Below are 21,491 nucleotides of genomic sequence, written 5' to 3' on the forward strand. Positions count from 1 at the left end.
TGAATAATTTGGAAAAAAAAATGTAATGATCCCACTGTATTTTCCTGGCTGCTTGTTGGGAATTCATCTGACTAATTGCAATCAAGATAAAAGGTTTCTGGTGACAAAAAACAAGTTACTTCATATTACATCTCACTCCAAAGTTTCCATGATTAAAACACTGGCTGTACAGGTGCAGCCTCAGGAAAGAATCTTAATTTTCTGAGCAAAAACCATGATCCTAGCCCAATTACACGACTGCAAAGATCATTGATCCATTATCATCAGTAGTACATGAATGGTTTTTGTTACAGTATTTTTGTGTTTTGACACACATATTGATTCAGAGGAAAATTCTTTTTTTTTTTTTTTTTTTTTTTCGTAATTACCTGTTCCCACATTCTCATAAGGCTGGTTATTGATTTAGTGTATAAAAGTACACAAAAAACTTAATGATTAGAAATTTTATTTTTAGCACAATATTGTCTTGAAATGTACAGAAATAAATAGTTCTATTTTTAGCATCATTTTGTTTTGTAATAGCAGGCTGTACATGCTATATTCTATTAGTACATCTATTAAGTGTAAAGTACAAAAAATTTGATAAAGTTTTATTTTCAGAACAATTTTGTTTTACAATCACCAGTCCTACATGTACTATTTATATGTTAAGTATAAAAGTGCAAAAAAGGTATAAAAGTAAATTTTATTTTGAGCTCAGTATTGTCTTGTAATTGCAGGTCCCACTATCTATGGGCTATCCTTGGTTGGGGCACTGGGAGAGATTGATATATCCTTCACAGAGTGCCTCCTCTTCAGTTCTCTCATAGTGGCTGTCGACCCTGTCGCTGTGAGTATCTGGAAATAGGGGATAGAACTACCAGAAGACAGTCCTATAGCTAGGCTAGGCTTCTGCCAGTCAGCTATAATGACATTTTTTCAAAGTTGAATAAAAGGATAAAACCTATTTAAGATTGTTAATAATAAAAGTCTCTTTTAAGACTATTCTAATACAACTTACTCTTAGTAGTAGACACAGAAAATGCAAATCAGACCTTGGAAATAGTTGCACTGCATCAATTTTTGACAAATATTTCAAATAGACTAAGTGCATTCAATTATTAATGCATCTTTAAATTAAAGTATTTAATCAAAAGCTGGTTTTGACAGTAAATATATGTAGCTTTCATATAATATTTTTTATCCTTCATTTTGCATCAACATTTGGGGCTGGCTGTGTCAAAGCTGATATTACCCAGCTTTTCATTATGACAAATAGGATAGAAACCTTACTTTAGAAAAAGAAAGAAGCATTGCATTTCGGTGATTAACCATTTAAACTAGGAGTGACACCTAGTGGTGAAACACAGACACCTGAAACCTGTGCATCTCCATATTTTCTTTCTTTTCTTTTTCAATCAATAAGTATTCATCTCTGATGTTATCACTGATCACAAAAAAAGACAATATCTATTATCTCAATTTTCATGATATTTATCTCATGTTTGACTGCCTGTCTGAAGAATACAGTTTGCTACATTTGATTTAATGTATATTATATTCTAAGGGTGGAGCTATATCATTCAAATCATTGCTGTACAAATTATTATTTTATTTCTCTTTTTATTTAAAGGTTCTAGCCATTTTTGCAGAGATCGGTGTGAACAACGTGTTGTATATATTGGTATTTGGGGAGTCGTTACTGAATGGTAAGTCATGGCACCTAGAAAATGGAGAATATCAATGGTGACTGATTGTTTACACAGAAAATCTTGAAGCAAAGATCAAATTACTCCTCATCACACAATCAATATTTCGGGGCACTATGGTATTACTTGGTTGTCAGGACATAAAGGAAAGAAGCTTTACTGCTGATCATGAGCACTTGGATATTGTCTGTATACATGCCAGTGTTATTAATTTGCATGGCACAGTACCAAACTACAATGGATACCAAAAAATGTGGGCTAGCTGCTGAATGTTGAAAGATGATAATGCAGAAAAGAAAAGGAAATCATTTAACGGATGGTTAACAACCAAACATCAAAACACAGGAATCCATGAGATAGTAATATGAGGATGTAATCCTTTACAAATTGATAAAACAGGATGTTATGAAATGGCTTCCCCCCTCCCCCCACAAAAACAAACAAAAAAAAGGGGATAAATAAATAAAAAAAATTCATATCAAGTATTCTTATGTCAGAAATTATGACTGTGCTTTTGTCAAATTTTTCATTGTACTTTGGAACGTCCTTTGGAAAATTTAGAAAATCTTACTTGCTCATGGTGGACTTTCATGATCATTCATCGTGATCCAAAACACTCAAGTCCTCCTGCAGGTATATTGTTAGGACAGTAGTTTGCTTTCTCAAGCTTAATTACCTATCTATCCTTAGAGAATACTGACTTTATCTCTTCAATTAAGTTAGTCAAAGTAATAAAAGAGATTACAGTTTTTGTAGCATCTCCTCCCGGAAATTTGCTTTCTACAGTCAAAAAAAATTTCATCAAAAGGTACATGATTAGCAAACTAGCTGCAGAGCTTTTGTTGTAGAAACTGCAAACTCGCAAGATTTAAATCCCTTCAGTATTCCAATATTCATTATTTCTTTTTTCAACATTTATTATTTTTAGTAGACTTTAATATTATTTGTCATTACATAAGTCAACTTCCTTAATTATCAGAGCTCTGTCTTTTTAGCCAATAATAACTAAAAACATTTTGGGGAAATACAATCAATTGATTTTTGGAATTTAGAAATTACCATGGCCAAGAATTGCACGAGACATTTTATTAGGGAAAACATCCAGCAGTGAAATATTGACTCTGTTATCATGCCTTCTGGGATTTGTTCTTCTTCCAAATAGATCCCAAAGGGAGCAAATCATATCTTTTTGGTGATACCTAAATTACGGTGCAATGCCGCACATTAACCCAGTAGACCTTAGAAGAATGAAGTCTATAGCATTCTTATCAGAAATAATTCCCCAGCAAAAAGGTCCCTGGAGACCAAAATGCATTTTCTGCCATAACACCAGAAATCTTTATGCTGCTTAACATATAAGTACTGGTAACGACTGCTGGAATTAGTCCTGCACGACTTGGGCTCTGTTTACAACCAAGTTGATCCCCGGACTAACTGAGCTGTGGATCAAATATGGCACAAAAGCATACTTCTTAATCCCTTACATAATCCTCTACCCCTGCAGGAACAGCAAACATGGGATGGGGGGGGGGGGGGGGTATCATTAGGGATTTATGTGGCAGGCTTAATTTCAAGTGTGCGCCATATTTGATCCACAGCTCAGTTAGCGAAGCAACTTAGTTGTGAACAGAGTCTTGAACAGTCATTGTACTTTAGCTTCTTACATGTGTGCATCATCTGCAAATGTATGTTAGGCTCTATTCCCATAGATTTTAGATCGATCTATCCCCGTGGGGAGTCTCACTAGATTACTTTCAGATAATCCGACTTAAATGTCCGTCCCGCCTACTACAAGCTGTAAGGGGGTAATTAACTTTCATGTCCGCCCAGCTGACAGCTATTTAGCGTGAACCCCCAGGGAGTTAGGTTGATCTAAAGTAGGTTGATCTTATCTATGGAAATGGGGTGTTAGATTATGATATACATGTTTTGGCAGATATTTGTGTTGAGATTTATGAGAAAAAGACCTGGCAGTCTAGAAAATATATATTGTTTAACAGTCTTACCACCTAATTGTGTTATCTTTGATATGATCTTTTAACCTGACGTTAAAATTAACATGCAATTGCACTTTCATTGTCATTTGCTTTTTGGTTTTTGTAATTTAGATGTTTGATTGGGGTGATCAACCTTGTAACAAAATCAATACAATTCACTGGAAATAAGATTGCATCTCACGCAGTGAAGAGGGATTATATAGATTCTTTCCCAAGGTTACAATTTTGTTTAAGTACATTGGATTGGTTCATTATACTTCTAATTAGCAGTTTATCTTCATCGCACACTTTCCTGATTATTATGTCATGTTTCAACAGAATGATTTGGCTTAGTGTCACATATGGAATGTGATCCAGACATTTGCACAGAGTTAGATATGTTACAGTCTTGAAACAGATATGGATATGTTTGAATCTTGAAAGGTGGCTGTCACCCTAGCTGAGTCTCAAATTAATAATGATTGGTAACTCAGCAGTATAAATGTATAATTTTGTGATAGATTAGCCTACGTCCTTATTGTAATATATAATTGCACGCCCATAGGCAGGGGGTGGGTTTGGGGGTTCAAACAAATTGTCCTTTTTGCCAGGAAAAGATCTGCTCTGGGTAAAAATTGATCTAGGTGCACAAAGGTTTCATGGTCAAAGGTCCACTTTAGAAAAGAATCTTTGAAATTTCTGGCTACTGGCCTGAATTGCAAGTTTATAGGGACCATTTCCAGGCCCTATCGTACTAACTGTGGATCGATCTATCACTTAGGGTATTCTCGCTAAATTGCTATCAGCTTAAGCAGCTTAAATGTCTGTCACGCCTACTCAAGCTGCTAGGGGGTATTTAATTATCGTTTAGCAGCTTCAGTAGGCATGCCAGACATTAAAATCACTTAAGCTGAAAGCAATTTAGTGAGAAACCCCTTGGAGATGGTTCAATCCTGTTAGGTTGATCTAGGTATGGGAACCCAGTCACAGCAGTTTGTTTGAACCATTTGAAGATTTTTTTATCTATTAGCCATTTCTGTAAAGCATCAAAATGGTGCCAGTAAGTGGTTTGTCAGAGAAGAAAAGGATGTAAATAAGTTAAGTCATCAGCAATCATCAAAAAGCTTTAGCAGCACAATTAGTACATCTTTTCTGAAATTTGGTTAATATATTTATTTGCTAAATGTGCATTAGGAAATTTTAGGTTTGTGTTCCCCATAGCAAAGTGCAGATAATGGTAGAATTTGATGCAATACTTTCTCCCATCTATTGACATTCTAATGACTAATTGTCTTTTTTTTCTCAAGGCCACTATTAATACTGTAACAGTTAAGTGCTATAAATTATCATGTTGATGTACTTTGCAGATGCAGTGACAGTGGTTCTTTACAACACAATGAAGAGCTTTCTAGGAATTCACGAGGCAGATGTAGGACAGGTATGTGGTTAATAATGAATGGATGGGTTGAAATGATGTTTGAGTGGATGCCAGAAAAAATGAAGAGATTGATGATTGGGATAATGAATAAAGCAACAAATTCAATATTAATTTGTGATAAATATCATATCATAAAAGGATATGGCTTGAGCATAAGCAAGGGAAGAGGGTTTACAGAAATAATGGTACTAGTACTTTTGTCTGGAAAAAGTGTTGCTCTGAATCTATAAATACGTTACATGTATGGATATGAGGTTTTGCAGTAAAAAGGTGTATTTTTTCAGCAAATTAATCTTTCCCTTTGAAATTGCTACCTGCAAGCCTATAGCTGATTATAACAGTGAGATGATAGAACTTTTCCCAAATGTCATCAGTTGCCCTGAATTCTATGATCTTACGATCTGTTATCTATCTGCTCATCCAAGGGGAATTCAGATATTATTAAAAATTATTTATCCTAGCTTTCCTTTTTTTTTCAAAGATTGAACCTGGTTGAGTGCACCCTGCTAATGATATATGATAATAATTTAAAATCTACACTGATTTAATTCATCCATGCCATTGCAGATCTTCCTGGCAGTTGCAGCGTTCTTTACTGTAAGTTTAGGAGGTCTTGCCATTGGAGTCGTGCTTGGAATTTTAACAGCCTTTGGAACCAAGTTCACAGAGCATGTGCGGGGTAAGATGGTATTTGATATATGTTATTGCAGTGAAATCCAACTCTTTTTTTTAGCAACATGTAAGCACCAGTTTACATTTAGCATTTGCTTTAATCTTGCTGATACTGTACCTGCATTAAATCTTATGTTGGACTACTGTGCCACTATGCGAATTGTACATTGGCATAGTAGAAATATCATTATCTTGTTGTTGTTGTTGTTTTTATTAATTTTTCTGATTATTTTAGTTATGGAACCAATGACAGTCTTCACACTGGCATACTTGTCCTATCTGACTGCTGAGTTGTTTCATTTCTCAGGGATTATAAGGTACTGATTTTGTTAACTTATTAAAAGTTAATGCTTTTAATTATTTCTCTTGTTATGCCCATCCCATCCCTTTGAAATAGTCTGTACATATAATTGGGATTGCATATTATTTAATTTCATTTAAGTAATGAATACATTTATCCTGACTGTGCAACAGTTGTGCAGATAATTAAGATTTGGCTTGTATGTTGTTATCCTTTTGAAATAGCATGCACAAATACCAGGTTACTTAATGAATTACACATTATTTTACCTTAAGTAAAGTATTGATTGTATATCCTGACAGAAAGAACAGTTGCATTTTTTTAAAAATTGATCATTTTTGAATCCGATGTGCTCTTTTAAGGAAGACACCCCCCCTCCAAAAAAAAAGAAATCGAGTAGTTGAAGGTTTGATTTTTTAAATTTTGTTGCATTTCTTGTTGTCATTTCAATGAATCGTTAGTTTTGAATAGTCAATCAGACAGTGTACAATTTTCCATTTTTCTATTGCTGTTCATTACACTTTTACTTGCATGCATACTGTAATAACCTACAGTTTATTCCAATACATGTCTATGTTCATTTTATTAATTGATTTTGTTCTTTCAGCATCATAGGCTGCGGTCTTGTACAAGCTCAGTATGCATTCCAGAACATATCCCACAAGTCTTATACCACTGTGAAATACTTCAGTAAAGTCTTGAGGTAAGTGCCCCACTTCAGCCCATTATGGGTCTCTATAATTTATCACACAGTGCACTGAATTAGAATGGAAATCTGCAAGTATCTAAAAGCATATTCAGAAACCCTACCAAATATCTTTGGTTAGCTATCGGATTCCTGTTGCAGGTTTCTTTTGATGAATCATTATTTCAAAGAAGTAAGTGATATTTAGCAAATGTTACTGTGCTAGTAACCATGGACATGCAGGCCCGTGGCCAGCAATTTCAAAAGGGGGGTTCGTTTTCTGAAAAAGTGGACCTTTTTCCATAAAAACATCATGTACCTAGATCAAATTTTACCCAGAGTGGACCTTTTCCCAGCAAAAGGGGTGGTTTTTTCTAACCCCCCGAACCCCCCCCCCCCCCCCCTGGCCACGGGCCTGACATCGACATAGCCCCTGGATCATTGGATCATTTCAAGCAGAATGGGCTGAATTTTGTAGGTTCATCTCAGCTCCTACATTGTGTGTGTTGTTTGTGCATGCTTATGGCAAACCATGAAGTGTGCAATGTCTTCATTTTCTGCCTCATAAAAGGTTTTTCTTGTTTCCCTCTGAGAAGTGATTTTGCAATGATTAGTTGGGACAATAAGCACAACCAAATTATTCCTAGAAAAATCACTTGTAGCCTGTCAGAAAAAAAAGATTATGCTGGATTCTCACAATAGCATTTGAAATTTAGTGACGATTCAGAAGATAACAGGGAATGATCTAAAAAATTGTCACAATTAAACCATTAGTTACCATATATTAAGTTTGGCTCTTATATATAAAAAATAAGGTTAGATATTATGTCATACTCATAGATTTTTGGATGCCATCAGCTAAAAAATGTCAGATCCATTTTCATGATCCATATGATGCCTGTAAAGTATGTCACTTCACTTTCCTGTAGCATTGTCTTTGTTACTGCATGGATGTACAAAATCTCATGGTATCAGAAAGTGGACATTTTATATGATGTTTTAATGGATACAGTACATTATTTTTGACAGTCAGGAAGTATTTAGGATATAGGGTGGTATTGTAATGGAAATCGTAGATCACATATTATTACGTTACTGTTGAAGGAAATTAGATTACAGCAAAATGCTTTTATGTATGTGGTCCCCAGTGCTTCCATTTATGTAAATTGTCAAATTATCAAAGTGCTGTTGTTCAACCAAGAATGACAGGTATTGCAAAAAAAAAATCTTTATTAATTGGATGTGACTTGAATCTATGCTGTTTTTAGTTTCTTTTCAAATCTTATCTTGAAGATTTAAAAAGCTGCATTATATACTGTCTGGTGAATAAAGTGACAATGAAGTCTTGTAGACGGGCGGTCTGTCTCTTCTTGTTAGTTTAGATCGGATGATCAGTGATTAAAGCTAAATTTTGAATTACACATGAGAATTTTTTTTAACTGCCTTTTATTGACAAGTAAAGGCAGCCCGATTTAGTAAGATCCGTCTTAGCAGGGCAACTTTAGCCCAAATCTAGGTCTAAACTTTCAGTTCAACATAAATCCATCCATCTTCTTATATAAAATAAGTATTGGTCAGAAACATTACTAATTAAAATAAATATCTTTCCTTTTGAGATGTACTATTAAACAGTATTAATTCATTTCATAAAACTATTTCTGATCTATTTTGGGTTAAGTTGGACTATAATTGTCTAAAAGCCAAGACCAATTTTTGGGCTCAATTGAGTTCTTTCATGAAACAGGTTTCTGATTACGTATACCATGAGCTCAGCACCGGATTTCATTTTAACAACACATCTTCTCTCAGCAATACTAATGATGCGTGAAATGTCAGAGTACTTAGGTTTGTTACCAGTACCTGTGGTGAACCCATCATATAGTGTAGTTACACAATTCATTAGTAGAAATGTTGATTCAATAGATTTTAAGAACCAATCACCCTCTTGTCAGAAAGTAAATTTTGACCTGTATCTGAAGAGAGAAAAGATCTATATTAGAAAATGTGTCGTTTGAAAATTATAATAATTACAGTTAACTGCCAACAGATGGATATGACTAAGATAAGTTGACTTCACTTGAGTTTGAAGATGTATTTACTTGATAGTTGCGTGTATTTCAAGTGAAAATGAAAAACATCTTTTTACAGAACTTACATGCTACCAAGAACTTCTGCATACAGTGTATCAGTTACTGTAACAGTGAGCAATTTCAGCTTTGGTACAGACAAATATACTCAGTTATACATTCAGTGTTTACAGTATTGAATAACATTTTTAAAATAGAGAGTGATTAATCTATTGATTTGTACTTAATCATTTCAGCACGACAAGTGACTGTGTCATCTTCATGCTACTGGGGATCACCCTGGTGATGTCTAACCACTACTGGCACACGGGGTTTACACTCTGGGTCATAGTCCTCTGCCTGATATTCAGGTTTATTGGTAGGTGGTTTCCATTTAAGTATTTAACATTTGAAATTTTGGTTTGTTTTTGTTTAATTAAATACTTTATTTATGTGAGAAATGTTATTGATGTGTATTTATTTATTTTTACTTAGTTGTAATTTTTTTTTTTTTTGGTAAAAATTCTGATGTAAGTTTTGAACGTCTGTACCGGTAGTATAATTAATATATTATACACTTGTTGTAAGGATACTTTAAATTTCAGACTGGTATAAAGCAATTACAAAATAAGAAATAAGCTCTGATGTTACCTATATTTTACAGTGGTATACTTTCTGAGCTTTATTGCCAACCGTTGCAACAGACTCCGTGTCATAACTCTGGAGGAACAATTTATAATGGTAAGCATCTGGTATCTAGCCGTTGCAGTACAATATAATTGGCCATTAAGGCTAGTCAGCAGTACACCATGTAAAGTAGGTGTTCAATAAATAATGACATCAAGTGACAAAATGAAAAGCAATGTTAATGCTTATTTTTAGCAACAGTGTTGATTTTAAAATTGCATGTTTTGTAATTGTAATATTATGTGCTATCCTCCAGCAGTATGACATACATGTAGATGTCTTTTGGCATATACTTCTCTAAGACATTCTCATTGATGACATCCCTTTACTAACCAAGTAATAATATATGTTTTTTTTTTTTGTTTTTTTTTTTTTTCAGGCTTATGGGGGACTGAGAGGAGCCGTCTGCTTTTCTCTGGTGGCCATGTTGGAAGAAAGTAGTCTGCCACAAACTAGGAACATGTTTGTAACTGCTACCTTGGCTGTGATTATTTTCACAGTTGTAATACAGGTAAAGATGGAGTGAATATTTGTTCTTGAGCCCCATTAAGAACAAGAATAGATTCATTGTTATTTAAAGTGAACAACAAAGGAAAAATCGAAGAAAACAAAAGTAGAATAAAGAGTTTTTATTTTTGTTGACCCTGTATTCTTAAATATAAATAAAGCAGCTGCTACAAAATTTCCTTAATCTGATAACAGGTCTTAGGCACTGATTATAATTCTGTTGTGTTTTCGTGAATGTGTTAACTGTGACAGTGATTTTATGCTGGATGTGTTAGTTCACTCCCATTTTTTATTAAGTTTCATATTTCACATGTCTAAAAAACTGAACATGATTATTCGTTATTGAATCCACTTTTGGTCTGTACATTTTGATATTATTTCTTACATGTAAATTTATTATTATTATTATTATTATTATTAAGGAAATAGGTGCTTGATCTTACTGTAAATCCTTCCGTTTCTAACAGGGCATTACTATCAAGCCACTTGTCAATCTCCTACGAATAACAAGACAAAGTGATGAGGCAAAGACTCTTCATGAAGAAATAAGTATACATGTAAGATTACAATAATTTTATCATGTCATATACATGTACATAGAACTGCATTGCATTGCAAACTACATCTGGCATATCAAACTTGCTTGCAAAACTACTTGAGTCATTTAACCTGGCTGTATAATTATTTTTCCAAATCACTGGAAAAAACAATCTGCAAACCTGACAGAATATGTGGTTAACTGCCTATTTGACAAATACATTAAATATTGTATTGATTAGTATTATGCTGAAAGATAAAATGTGTTTATGGAAAGATTTTTCCCATGTTTTATTTCACTCAAATAAGTGTTAGTAGTTTGTTAAACTTTTTACATTGATTTTTAACTGTAATAATTTTTAGGTCACAGACCATGTTTTGGCTGGTATTGAGGAAATAGTTGGAACTCACGGAGAAAACTGGTTGAGGGTGAGGACATGTAACTGAAAGGAGTAATTAAAACGTGTCTCCATTGAATTTCATCAGTAAGTTGCTTGTCATATAGTTTGCAGTATTTGTATTTCAGCTATTATTCCATCAATTTTCAATAACAGCTTTTGTGACATGGAGTATAATTTTCTTCACAGGAAAAAATCAACTACATAGACAACAAATACTTCAAGCACTGGCTACAGAGGGTTCCTCACACCAGTGATGAACAGATCATGGAACTTTACCAGAAAATTGCTTTAAAGTAAGTTTCAGATTTGAACATAATTGATGAAAATGTGTTTCAGTATTTGCACAGCAAAGACGACATTCACACAAGGAAATAGTATCATAGTTTTTCAAAACTGAGACCATCAGCCTGAGGGTCTTTCTGTTTATGTAAAAAACACCACATACTACATCAGGGCCCCGTATCTCGAAAGCATCGCGCATTGCGACCGTGCGCAAGCATCTCGTTTCCATAACGTACCCATACTCGTCCAAAATAATACATTGTAGCCTCTATTTGATATAGCGATTTGCAATACACGATGCTTTCGAGATACAGGGCCCGCCCGGATCTTGTTTCGACAAGATAGAAGAGAGAGAGAAGGAAATTATGTATATATGAATTGGTGTCAGTCTCTGATTATGCACCATTAAATATAGGCTGCTTGCTGCTACCAAACAGATTACATTGGGACTCAGTTGTGCCTTGGATTACAAAATCCCTTGTTGATTGTAAGCATCATGGTGCAACTTGTTTCTGGGTGTCAGTTAGTTTATTTCAGGTTTAGTTAGTCCTAGTATGAATGCACCTTTTAAGGGTTAATTTTTCACGTGATAACAATAAAAATAATTAAACATTGAAGATTGTTTTCTGTCCATCTTGGTAAGTGGCTAAACTATTATAATAACAGCTTTCATGCTTTATTGCAGACAGCACTTTGAAAGTATTGAAGGAACAGTAGCAGCAAGAATGGCTGTGGAAGAGGAACTGCAGAAACTGTAAGACTGACTTTGTGGCAGATTTGATGTACTTCTCATCATTATATACGCATTCTGATTTATAATCATCTTTAAGAGCGGCCCTTAAAAGCTTGGATTCAATTCAAATCTTTCATATAATCAGCTTTTACATTCAACAGTTTACATATGATTGCTACATCTGAAACTAGCAAAAATTGGGTAGTATGCAATAGGTACATGTAGATCGAGTGCTTTTGCATAGCCAAATATACTGCATACCCTGGTATATTCAATTTACTCATTTCTTTTTTGCTTTCAGTATAATGTACCTTTAAGTGTAGACACCTCTGTGCTACATTGTTAGAATAATTATAATAAATCCTGTGCAAAAACATTAATTGCTTCAATCACCCTGTTGGGAAATACATGTATTAATGGTTTAATGAATATGATTCAAACCTCTGCTTTAATTTGCATCTATGGTATGTGCTTTCACAGTCTTATTTTCACAACTGGTCCAACAGAGATCGGGAAAATGTGACCACTTGTCAATGAAGTTACCAGACCGAGACTTTTCTTTAAATTTTCATAGATTTAAATGTTTTTTTTTGTGTCATTTCCTTCTTTTTTCTTATAATCCAAAATTATATCCATATAGACCACCAGCTCATTTAACATTGGACTTGTAGTTATATGAGCACATGTACATCTGGTGACTTCAGTGTTAAATTGGTGATTTTCTCAGTTGACATGTTAGTTGGTTGTGAAAAGGGCCATTTTCAGTGTGTTGCTTCATTTAACAGTGAGGAGGTTTTGGAGAATGATGACGACCTGGATGAAGACTTCAAGGAGAAGATTGAAAACGAGATCATAGAACTGAGGCAAGAAGCACGTGCACGCACACATACACACACACACACATAGGTGCACATGTCACACACTGTGACACATCTGGGGCAGATTTACTGAAAGGTGGTCTTCTGGTTTCAAAGACAGTTGTAATTTTTTGAATGAAGAATTTTAATTTTTTTAACATGTGATTTAATGTCTTAATCATATATGAAAAGCTTGTCAGTCTACCAGAAGATCTGCCCCTATGTGTTTGTGCGTGTGGTTTGTGTGATCATAAGCTCTATAAATGTATCCTTCTGTGGTTCTTTGGCAGCTTGGTTAATAGGATATATACTTCCCCTAAAGCTTACTTTACCTAAAGCATATATCATCTTGTACTCAGTACAATGTCTCTTTTAAGCAGTAATTTTTGTATAAAATATGAGCTAACATTTATAGTCAGCTTTATATATTATGATTATGGAAGTTGTAAGTGATTCTGTTTTTGATGGCATAGAATAAGTGTGTAGAATAATTACGGTACATGTTAAAACTTATATGAGAAAAAATGAAAGTGGGATTGTATTGTACTTTTAATTATGGCTTGTGAGACATATTGTGACAAAATGGTCAAATTGACCTTACTGTTATTTGGCAGACTTTCATACTGATTGTTTGGATTATCTACTGTGAAGTTACCTATTGGATAATGTTTTGTGCTACTTTGTGTGTGTGTGTGTGTGTGTGTGTGTGTGTGTGTGTGTTATATTTATGGCCCTGACACTAGAATGGGATTCAACCAAAACTATTCTTTAACTAAGAAAGCAGACTCTTGATCACTTTACAACTGCCTGCTTTCAATGAATTTCATCTCACTCAAAACTTATACTCCTGGGGATTGTGGTTTTTTAATGAGTTTGGTAAACCCCCTCTAATTCATGGCCAAAGACTGGTTTATACTCTATAATATTGATATCTGATCAGCTGTGTGTTAGTGTGAGGTCAAATGCAGAACAGTGGACTAATAAGTCAGGGGATCAAATATGGCTGACCCACTTGAATACTTACCCATGGGGAATCTATTCAGTGTCTATTAGCGGATTAGAAGGCTAGCTTTTTAGTGGGTCACCATATTTGACCCACGGACTAGTAAGTCCACTGTTCTGAATGTGGCCTAAGTGCTTACTTATATTCAGGAAAATCTTATTGTTGGTTTGATTTACAGGAGAGCCTCCATGATGCCTGGCAGTGTGGACATGTCCTGCTTTAGAAGGTAATTGTATTGGTATCATGAGAACAATCAGCTCTGGCTGTGAAAGGCCAGTCTAAGGGTGGATTCCCAGACATTTAGATGATCCAGAGATTTAGAATTAGATCGACCTAACTCCCTGGGGGTTCACGCTAAATTGCAGTCAGCCAAGCGCGCACCATAGTTAATTACCCCCTTGCAGCTTTTTGTAGGCGGGACAGACGCTTAAGCCAGCTAAGCTGATAGTAATCTAGTGAGACTCCCCACAGGGACAGATCGATCTAAAATCTGTGGGAATGGGGTCTAAATGTATATCTTTTGATGAAGAGAAAAAAATCCCATTTTATCATAGTTTTCCTTGAAATTACTCAGAGGGTACACATACAACCTAAAATCAGTAGATCAATAAAAAGAAATATTTTCCTCAGTAATAAAAATATTTAAAAATAAATTAAGTGCAGTATATGCTTGTCAGACATCATAATATTTTTCCTTATTAAATTTTGGAACCATGAGGTCTTTCAAGATAATATTGAATATAAACAAAAGAATTTGCCTTCCAGGAGGAGTACATTGCATCCCCCGTTTGATGACCATTTGTCAAGTGACAGGTACTGGTACTTACACAAATAGTTTGTGTGATATCTAAAAAAGAAGGATATTTTATGCACAAATTATTTTAATCATTTTGTTCACATTGAAAAGCACCTTTAGAGAATCCAATGTCTTCATAGGTTGCAGTTAGCTTCATGTGTATGTATAATTTATATATGACCACTGACATACATGTAGCTTTATTGAAAAATATTCAGATACACTGAATGACAGTGTGGCTGTCTTCCATTGCGATAGGTGTGATCATGTTTTCCATTGCGATAGGTGTGATTAGTATTGCAGTAAATGACATGGTATCACTGGTAGATACTTTGTGTGCAAATCATCTGAGGAGTGATGCCACTGGTAGTCTAAGAGAAGACAACAGGTGGATAAGAGTAATGTGCAGCAATGTGCTCAGTTTATAATGAGTACACATTGTTGAATACTTCTATCTTACTGTACCCCAATTTAAGAACATTTGGGTGGCCAATGACTTTTTATGTGTACACTCACTTAGGTCTGTATACATTAAATGATGCCCTTTGGGGATGGCAACATGCAGCAAATTTGCCTTTTTTGTAGTTCCATGATACTTAGTACTTTCAGCATCAGAAGATGCTCCCCTTTGGGTATGTTGTGAAAAAGGTCTGCTTTCCAGACAGTATAATGTTTTGATAACTTATAATACATGGAGGAAACTTCAGTAAGAAAATTATTAAATTGACAAATTACCCTTGTCTTATGAATTATTTTGGTTTTTCCTACAAGCAGGATTTGTCTTGGTGTATTGTTATATTTGTCATTTCTTTATCATTATAATGATTGTGGCAGACAAGACTTCTTTTATGATTACTTCTGTAATTAAAAGTAACTCATTTTTCTTCAGATATTTTCTTTATTGTCACGTGCAATTTATAAAATTGAAGATAGTATAGAATAAAATATTAATCCAGTCTCCCATCGCCAATTAACAAATTAAGAGGGAAGGAAACTGTCTAAGTTGATCTTTATATCTTCCCAAGTAAAGCCTTTAAGTATTTATAATGCAGTCTTGGACAAAGAGGACGTGATAATTACTTAGTGCATGAACAATTTTCCGTTCCAGAGATGAAGTTGACTTTCCCTTACGTTCATCATCTTTTCCTTTGAAACGTTCTGGTGGCTCCATCTATAGGGCAGTCCCTCAGTCGCCTAAGACTGCTACTGCCACCTATAGACCGTTACCTCGATTGTCATCAGAGAGGTGAAACATGGCATGAAAACTGTGGTTGTCTTTAAAAGTCATTCAGTTTGTCTTATTATATTATTGCTTTCACCTTGCTTTACAGTGGCTTACGTAAATCTTTTGAGATGACAAGGACTTGATATTTATTTCTGGCTGCAACATGTTTTGTCATGGCTTTGTATTAGACATTGTAAATGTGTTTAAGGCCTTGTGAGTATTTTTTTTCAGCTTGAATAAAATAAAATTTGTTTGCTACATTGGTTACATAGAGCTGGTATTTCCAAATAAAAAAAAATGATGTTGAGGACTATATTTAGTGATTGGTTTGAATCAGCATAAGTGGAATGAAAAATTAGTGTGGTTCATCATGATAATGCTGTCAAAGTATTAGTTACTTACTCTTTAAGTTGTTAATGTAGAAATAATATATCATGTTTAATAGCAGGACTTGGTTAACTCCACTTAACTTTATTTAACAATCGATGCAAATGGGGCCTTTGGTTCTCCCCCTTTAGCCTAAATAATTACACAGTATATGGTCAGTTTAAGGGAGGAAACATGGGGTTTTGTGGTCTTAAATGCTCCTGTCCTATGTAGATACAAGTGTGTTTTGATATCCCAAAGATAAAACAGATTAAACCCTTGCTAAAAAAGTTATTTACATTATATGCAAGAGTTACGTTCAATAAAACTTTCTGTCTAATTTAAACTTAGTGAAGGGAAGGGGTTTTGAAAGCATGTATTAAAAGATATTACTGAGTTTAGAAGTGTACAGGAAACTAAACATGTTTGAAAATGTCTGAAAAATTTAATTATTATTGCTTGTGGCCAATATTGTTTTTCATGTTAAAATCCTTTATATATAGGGGCACTTTTTCTTTTAACAATTGGATATAAAAATATGTGTTTTCATATATTGTATTCAGGTCCAACATTTTTCTGTGTTTGCACTATTTGTTGAAAATTTAAACACCCTTCAAAGTTTCCCTATCCCCAGCTCTGTTTATTAAATTGTGTGTATTGACCTGTTTTATCTAGTTTCCATTTTTGTTATTTCATTTATATATGTGTCACTGTTATTATTTATAATTTAATTTGTGTGTGTTTTTTAATTCCTGTTTTGTTATGCTGTGTGGTGTGTGATCAGTGTTTTTGCAGTAGGTATAAATTTATGTAAACACTGATGCTTTGTTATTTGTTGTATTTATTCATTGATAAAAAACAAACAATAGATTCAGGTGTATTATTCTTGATACTATTTATTGATTGTACATGGCTTGCTAAAAAAAAGTTAAGAACATGTCTAATGAAGATAAATTTGTGCCTTTTGAAACCATTCTAAAAACATTTATTTATTAAAACGTGGGACATTTGTTGACAAAAATTGACCAAAACTGCTATGTTTTATTTTCTTATAAGCAAGTCCTTATCTACAAGTTTATTATGTTTAAGTAACTACTGCTTATAATACAAGACTTTGGTGAGTGTGAAACCCACCATTCCAGTTATATATGTATATATTTAACCTCTATTTTAATCAGCAGAAATTTCCAGGGTTTCAAAAAAAAAAAAAGGTCTTTGGGATCTTGTGCCAGTTAGGAGGACCATTGTACATTTTCACCACCTTTTAAACAGAGTAACTGACATAACTTGCATCCAGAATTCACCATTTTGATTTTCAGTTCATGTGTAAGATGATCCTGAGATAAAACTGCATGTAAGTACATGTACGTTTAGTATAAGAAAAAACTTTTAAAATGTCACAATATTTTCATAATTTTCCTTCTCCTCCCAGTGATGAAGACTTAGAGACAATGGTGGAAACGCCTGACCTAGTGGCCAACCACCTGGACAGAGAAAGTGAGTGTGTGCATGCCATTTTTTTTTCAATAAAGGCATACAATGTGAACCATGCAGTGTATATGGGAGAAAATAATTGACCAGTTCAAAGGCTACATGCTATTAACTTTTGTTTCTCCTGAGACAATCAACAAAACGTGAATTGACCATTAGCAAAGCATGTGGAATATTGACCATCGTATTGCGTTTGAATTGGATGCTGTCTGCAGATTTTTGAAAGTCACATCGTGATATTTTCCTTACTACAAGAGAAAGCAATTGATAAAATATATTCAATAAAATATTTTAAGTTCTTAACCTTGATAAGAAAAGTTGTGAATGGAGTGTAGAGTACAAGCCAAAATAATTGTCTTTTGCAAGTAACTTAAGGTCATGAATCTGATAATAATATATATATTTAAAATAAATCAATTTTTATAGTAATATCATTCTGCCATATCAAATCTTTTTTTTATTTTCAGAATTTGGGCAATATGATTATCCTAGGCGATCTAGCATGCCAACCAGCAACAGACCCCCACTCAGCCCTCTCCTCTCGCAAATGAGACGCCGCTTCAGCACTGCTCTGACTGGAAGGCGCGGGAGCAACGCTGCAGTCCCCACGACGCCACTGGGGCCATTACCAACAGCAGAACCTCCACCACTGCCCCCTACAGTCCATGACTTGCATAAGATTTTTATGAAAAATCCTGCTCAGAAAGTGAGTGGCAGTTTTATGTGTCACAAATCCTGTTGGAATCCCTTTATTTAATTTTTTCTGTTCAGGATAATTTTAAATAAGAGACTTCAGTCTGATGTAGTCATTCATGTTAATTTTTAACTATTGATGAATGAGTAATTTTGACATATTTATCCTTTGACCAGATCCACCAAAAAAGTAACAAAAACATGGTTCGTGTAGAAAGCTCCGATTTACTCCACCAACTACACAGCAAACAGCAAAGAGTTCAGCGCTGTAATCGAAGCATGAGCCTGGCTTTCGGAGGCGGCCTTGTCTCACCAACCAGTGCTGACACCTCACCCAGAGACTCCCCAGCAACGCAGCACAGAAAGGCCATTGAGGCCATTAGGGGGCGTTACCGTGCTCGCTCGGGTACGATGGGGAATATAGACTTGCCAAATGGAGGATTTAGGCGACCTTCCAATGACACATTGAACATGGACTCCCATGAAACTGGTACTCGCCATCGTTCCAGCACTGTTCCAGAGAAGGAGCTCAGGAATGGTTTTTCACCAAGGAGGGGAGGAAGCCAGCATACAGCACGTCTTGCCATACCCAGTACTCTTCAGGAAGTGGAGGACGAGGAAGGGAGCAATTCAGTGGGTTCAAAAGAAGACTTGCATGTTAGATTTGCTGGAGAAAGGTCGCGCTCAAGGTCATCTTCACTGGACATTGATGACCGGCGATCTAGGTCTAGGTCACGTTCTCTTGATCAGAATGGTTTTGCTGCAGGAGCAAAGGAATTTGAGACTATTGACATAGAAAAGACTGATCCAAAAGTAGATGAAAAGGAAAAAAGTAAAAAAGCTACTATTTTCTTTATAGATGATGAAAAACAGAATGATAAAGATGATGCTGGTAATGCTGATGAAGATGAAGACACAAGACTGTGATAATCTTATTTCTTTGGAATTGTTATTTTCTAAGCTATTATAAAAGAATTGTTTGCCATGATTTAAGGACAAAAAATATTTTTCCTGTTTATTTTGTATTTTAAGTGTGTTTCTTTAGGTGGATATATCGTAAGATATGAAAAAGTTTGATACTATACAAGCAAAAATGCTCTCCAACTGATCAAATTAGAAGTTGGGTTGAATTCTTCATTGTGTAGTTTTTTCTCCTATACCAATGAATGTCTTATGAATTCCAAGGGAACAGTCCAAAAATCTTGTCCTTATCCATGCAATGCTAGATTTTCTGTTATAACATGTGACAAGTGGGTGCAGGCTTCAAAACTCAAATTGAGCATTAAATTTAGTTGAGGAGTGTGTTAGTGTGATGGAAAAATGGTGCATAATAAAAAGACTGAAATCCAGACGGGCTACAAAATTGTGATTGGCAAAATGTGCATAATAGAAATACAGAAATAGGATTATTATGCTGCTGTAGTCCTACATTTTTGTTTAATATTCAACTTTTGCCAACCATTATATGATGCACACATTTGTTATTGTTTGAATTGTTACTACTCAATAAATGATATTGTATTCAGATAGAAGGTTAAGGGGAAAATATCTTATCAGATCAAAACAAGTATAAGGGTTGATTAGCCTTATGTTAGTGAACTATGCCATATTCAGAAGATTCAAGTGTAATTATTGATTAGTTATTTCAAATGTTGAAATTTAAGATTATGATAAGACTCAAAAAAATTCACTCTTGAAGTGTGGTTACTTACACTGTTTCAAATTAATGAAAAAAGAGGCTTTTATTGGGCATCATTGGTATCAAAAATACATATACTGTTTTTTTTATCATTTTCTCAATTTTTTCTACATTATTTACTACCCGGTATTCCATAGTAAGTTTCATGCTAAAAATGTCCAACACTTGTGTATTAATTTGTTGTGCTTTTGCATCTATACAGTATTATGTTCTTGTTATTTCTTTGTAATATGTATTTTCAGAATTCAAGAGCAAAAAAGAATTACCTTGAGTGTCCTAAGTCTGTGTTAGCACGCTAATAATGGTGTGCTTTTGCCATTTCCAGCATACACGTAATACATCAGAAACACAAGAAGCATGCTGATAATCGTGGAGAGTCCCTAGAGACCTATGAAACCAAGAGTGGGACAAATATATTAGACATTATTTATTCTGCATTTAGTTGTTATTAAATTATCAAATTTCTTATGAATAGCTATATTAATGTACTAGTACACAGCTACAACGGAAATGTGATATTTTAACTAATTTATTGATGAAACAAATGTAAACTAATTACCCTCCCCCACTTTAGACAAAGGCCATACCTACCCCCCTCCCCCAAACAAAACGAAAAAAGAGAAAATTAAAGAACTCACCTCAAGTCGTTGACTGTTCGCCATATCAGTGACACACACTGTACACTTACATTGACAGGTAAACCAATATGGTGTTTCTGCCCCCCGCAATATCTCTCTACTGATATGTATGTTGGAATCTGCTGCACTAGATTATGTATAATATGTAAACCTCTTCTTATTCTCACTTCACGTGCATGTATCTGTCAAACTGGTGGACCCAGGAATTTAAGAAGGATGAATGAAATGTACGCAAATTTAGGCATTTTTGGTGTGTCAGTTGGTCTCAGTGTGTATTTTTACTCTTATTTTGAGAAAAGGCAAATGAGTTTGGGAGTATTCCCCAAAACGAAAATGAGCATCCTGGATCTGCCCCTGTTTCACGTACTTACTCTGAATCTGTAACTGTTCACGTATCACCTTTTGTATAACATAATATATTTGCATATATAATGCTATGCATAAATAAACTTGGAAAAATTGCGTCATTGTTGAATATTTTAAAAAATCCCCCTTAAAGGGATAATAACTCTTCGTTTTGACCAAAAAATGAATTTTCCTGGAGTAAACAACAATTTTCCCATACTTACCAATGGTTGATGAATCCATTTTTACATTCAAAGTTAGTCCCTGTTTTTTTTTTTTCTAAAAAGTTTGGTTTTTTGTTTAAATCTCTTAAGTGGTCTGAAGGCGAGCTTAGATATCAGAATATAGTATAGTTCTATGAGATGTTCACAATGTTTTTATTGTGAAATATAGATCTCATACAAA

General features: G+C 34.5%; 1 protein-coding gene across 10 annotated transcripts in view; it reads left to right on the plus strand.

Moving 5' to 3' along the window:
• LOC106154270 (Na(+)/H(+) exchanger beta) overlaps positions 1-21,203 on the plus strand; it is a 42,451-nt gene extending 21,248 nt beyond the window's left edge. For 7 of the 10 annotated variants that reach the window (XM_087011205.1, XM_087011199.1, XM_087011203.1 and 4 more), the window contains exons 8-27: positions 720-829; positions 1,613-1,688; positions 5,032-5,102; positions 5,670-5,781; positions 6,010-6,091; positions 6,683-6,778; positions 9,084-9,205; positions 9,491-9,567; positions 9,893-10,024; positions 10,488-10,577; positions 10,921-10,986; positions 11,145-11,251; positions 11,926-11,994; positions 12,759-12,836; positions 14,012-14,059; positions 14,599-14,646; positions 15,738-15,875; positions 17,653-17,717; positions 18,179-18,417; positions 18,582-21,203. In XM_087011205.1, coding sequence (XP_086867331.1) covers positions 720-829; positions 1,613-1,688; positions 5,032-5,102; positions 5,670-5,781; positions 6,010-6,091; positions 6,683-6,778; positions 9,084-9,205; positions 9,491-9,567; positions 9,893-10,024; positions 10,488-10,577; positions 10,921-10,986; positions 11,145-11,251; positions 11,926-11,994; positions 12,759-12,836; positions 14,012-14,059; positions 14,599-14,646; positions 15,738-15,875; positions 17,653-17,717; positions 18,179-18,417; positions 18,582-19,331 — 2,576 coding nt within the window. In that variant the 3' untranslated portion in view covers positions 19,332-21,203. The remainder of the gene's footprint in view (positions 1-719; positions 830-1,612; positions 1,689-5,031; positions 5,103-5,669; positions 5,782-6,009; positions 6,092-6,682; positions 6,779-9,083; positions 9,206-9,490; positions 9,568-9,892; positions 10,025-10,487; positions 10,578-10,920; positions 10,987-11,144; positions 11,252-11,925; positions 11,995-12,758; positions 12,837-14,011; positions 14,060-14,598; positions 14,647-15,737; positions 15,876-17,652; positions 17,718-18,178; positions 18,418-18,581) is intronic. The other 3 variants (XM_013528570.2, XM_087011206.1, XM_013528581.2) reach the window with 3 other exon arrangements.
• Positions 21,204-21,491: the final 288 nt, after the last annotated feature.

The sequence above is a fragment of the Lingula anatina genome, chromosome 4 (genome assembly GCF_051362555.1).
Source record: "Lingula anatina isolate TDL-2025a chromosome 4, LinAna3.0, whole genome shotgun sequence".
NCBI classification, from domain to species: Eukaryota; Metazoa; Brachiopoda; class Lingulata; order Lingulida; family Lingulidae; genus Lingula; species Lingula anatina.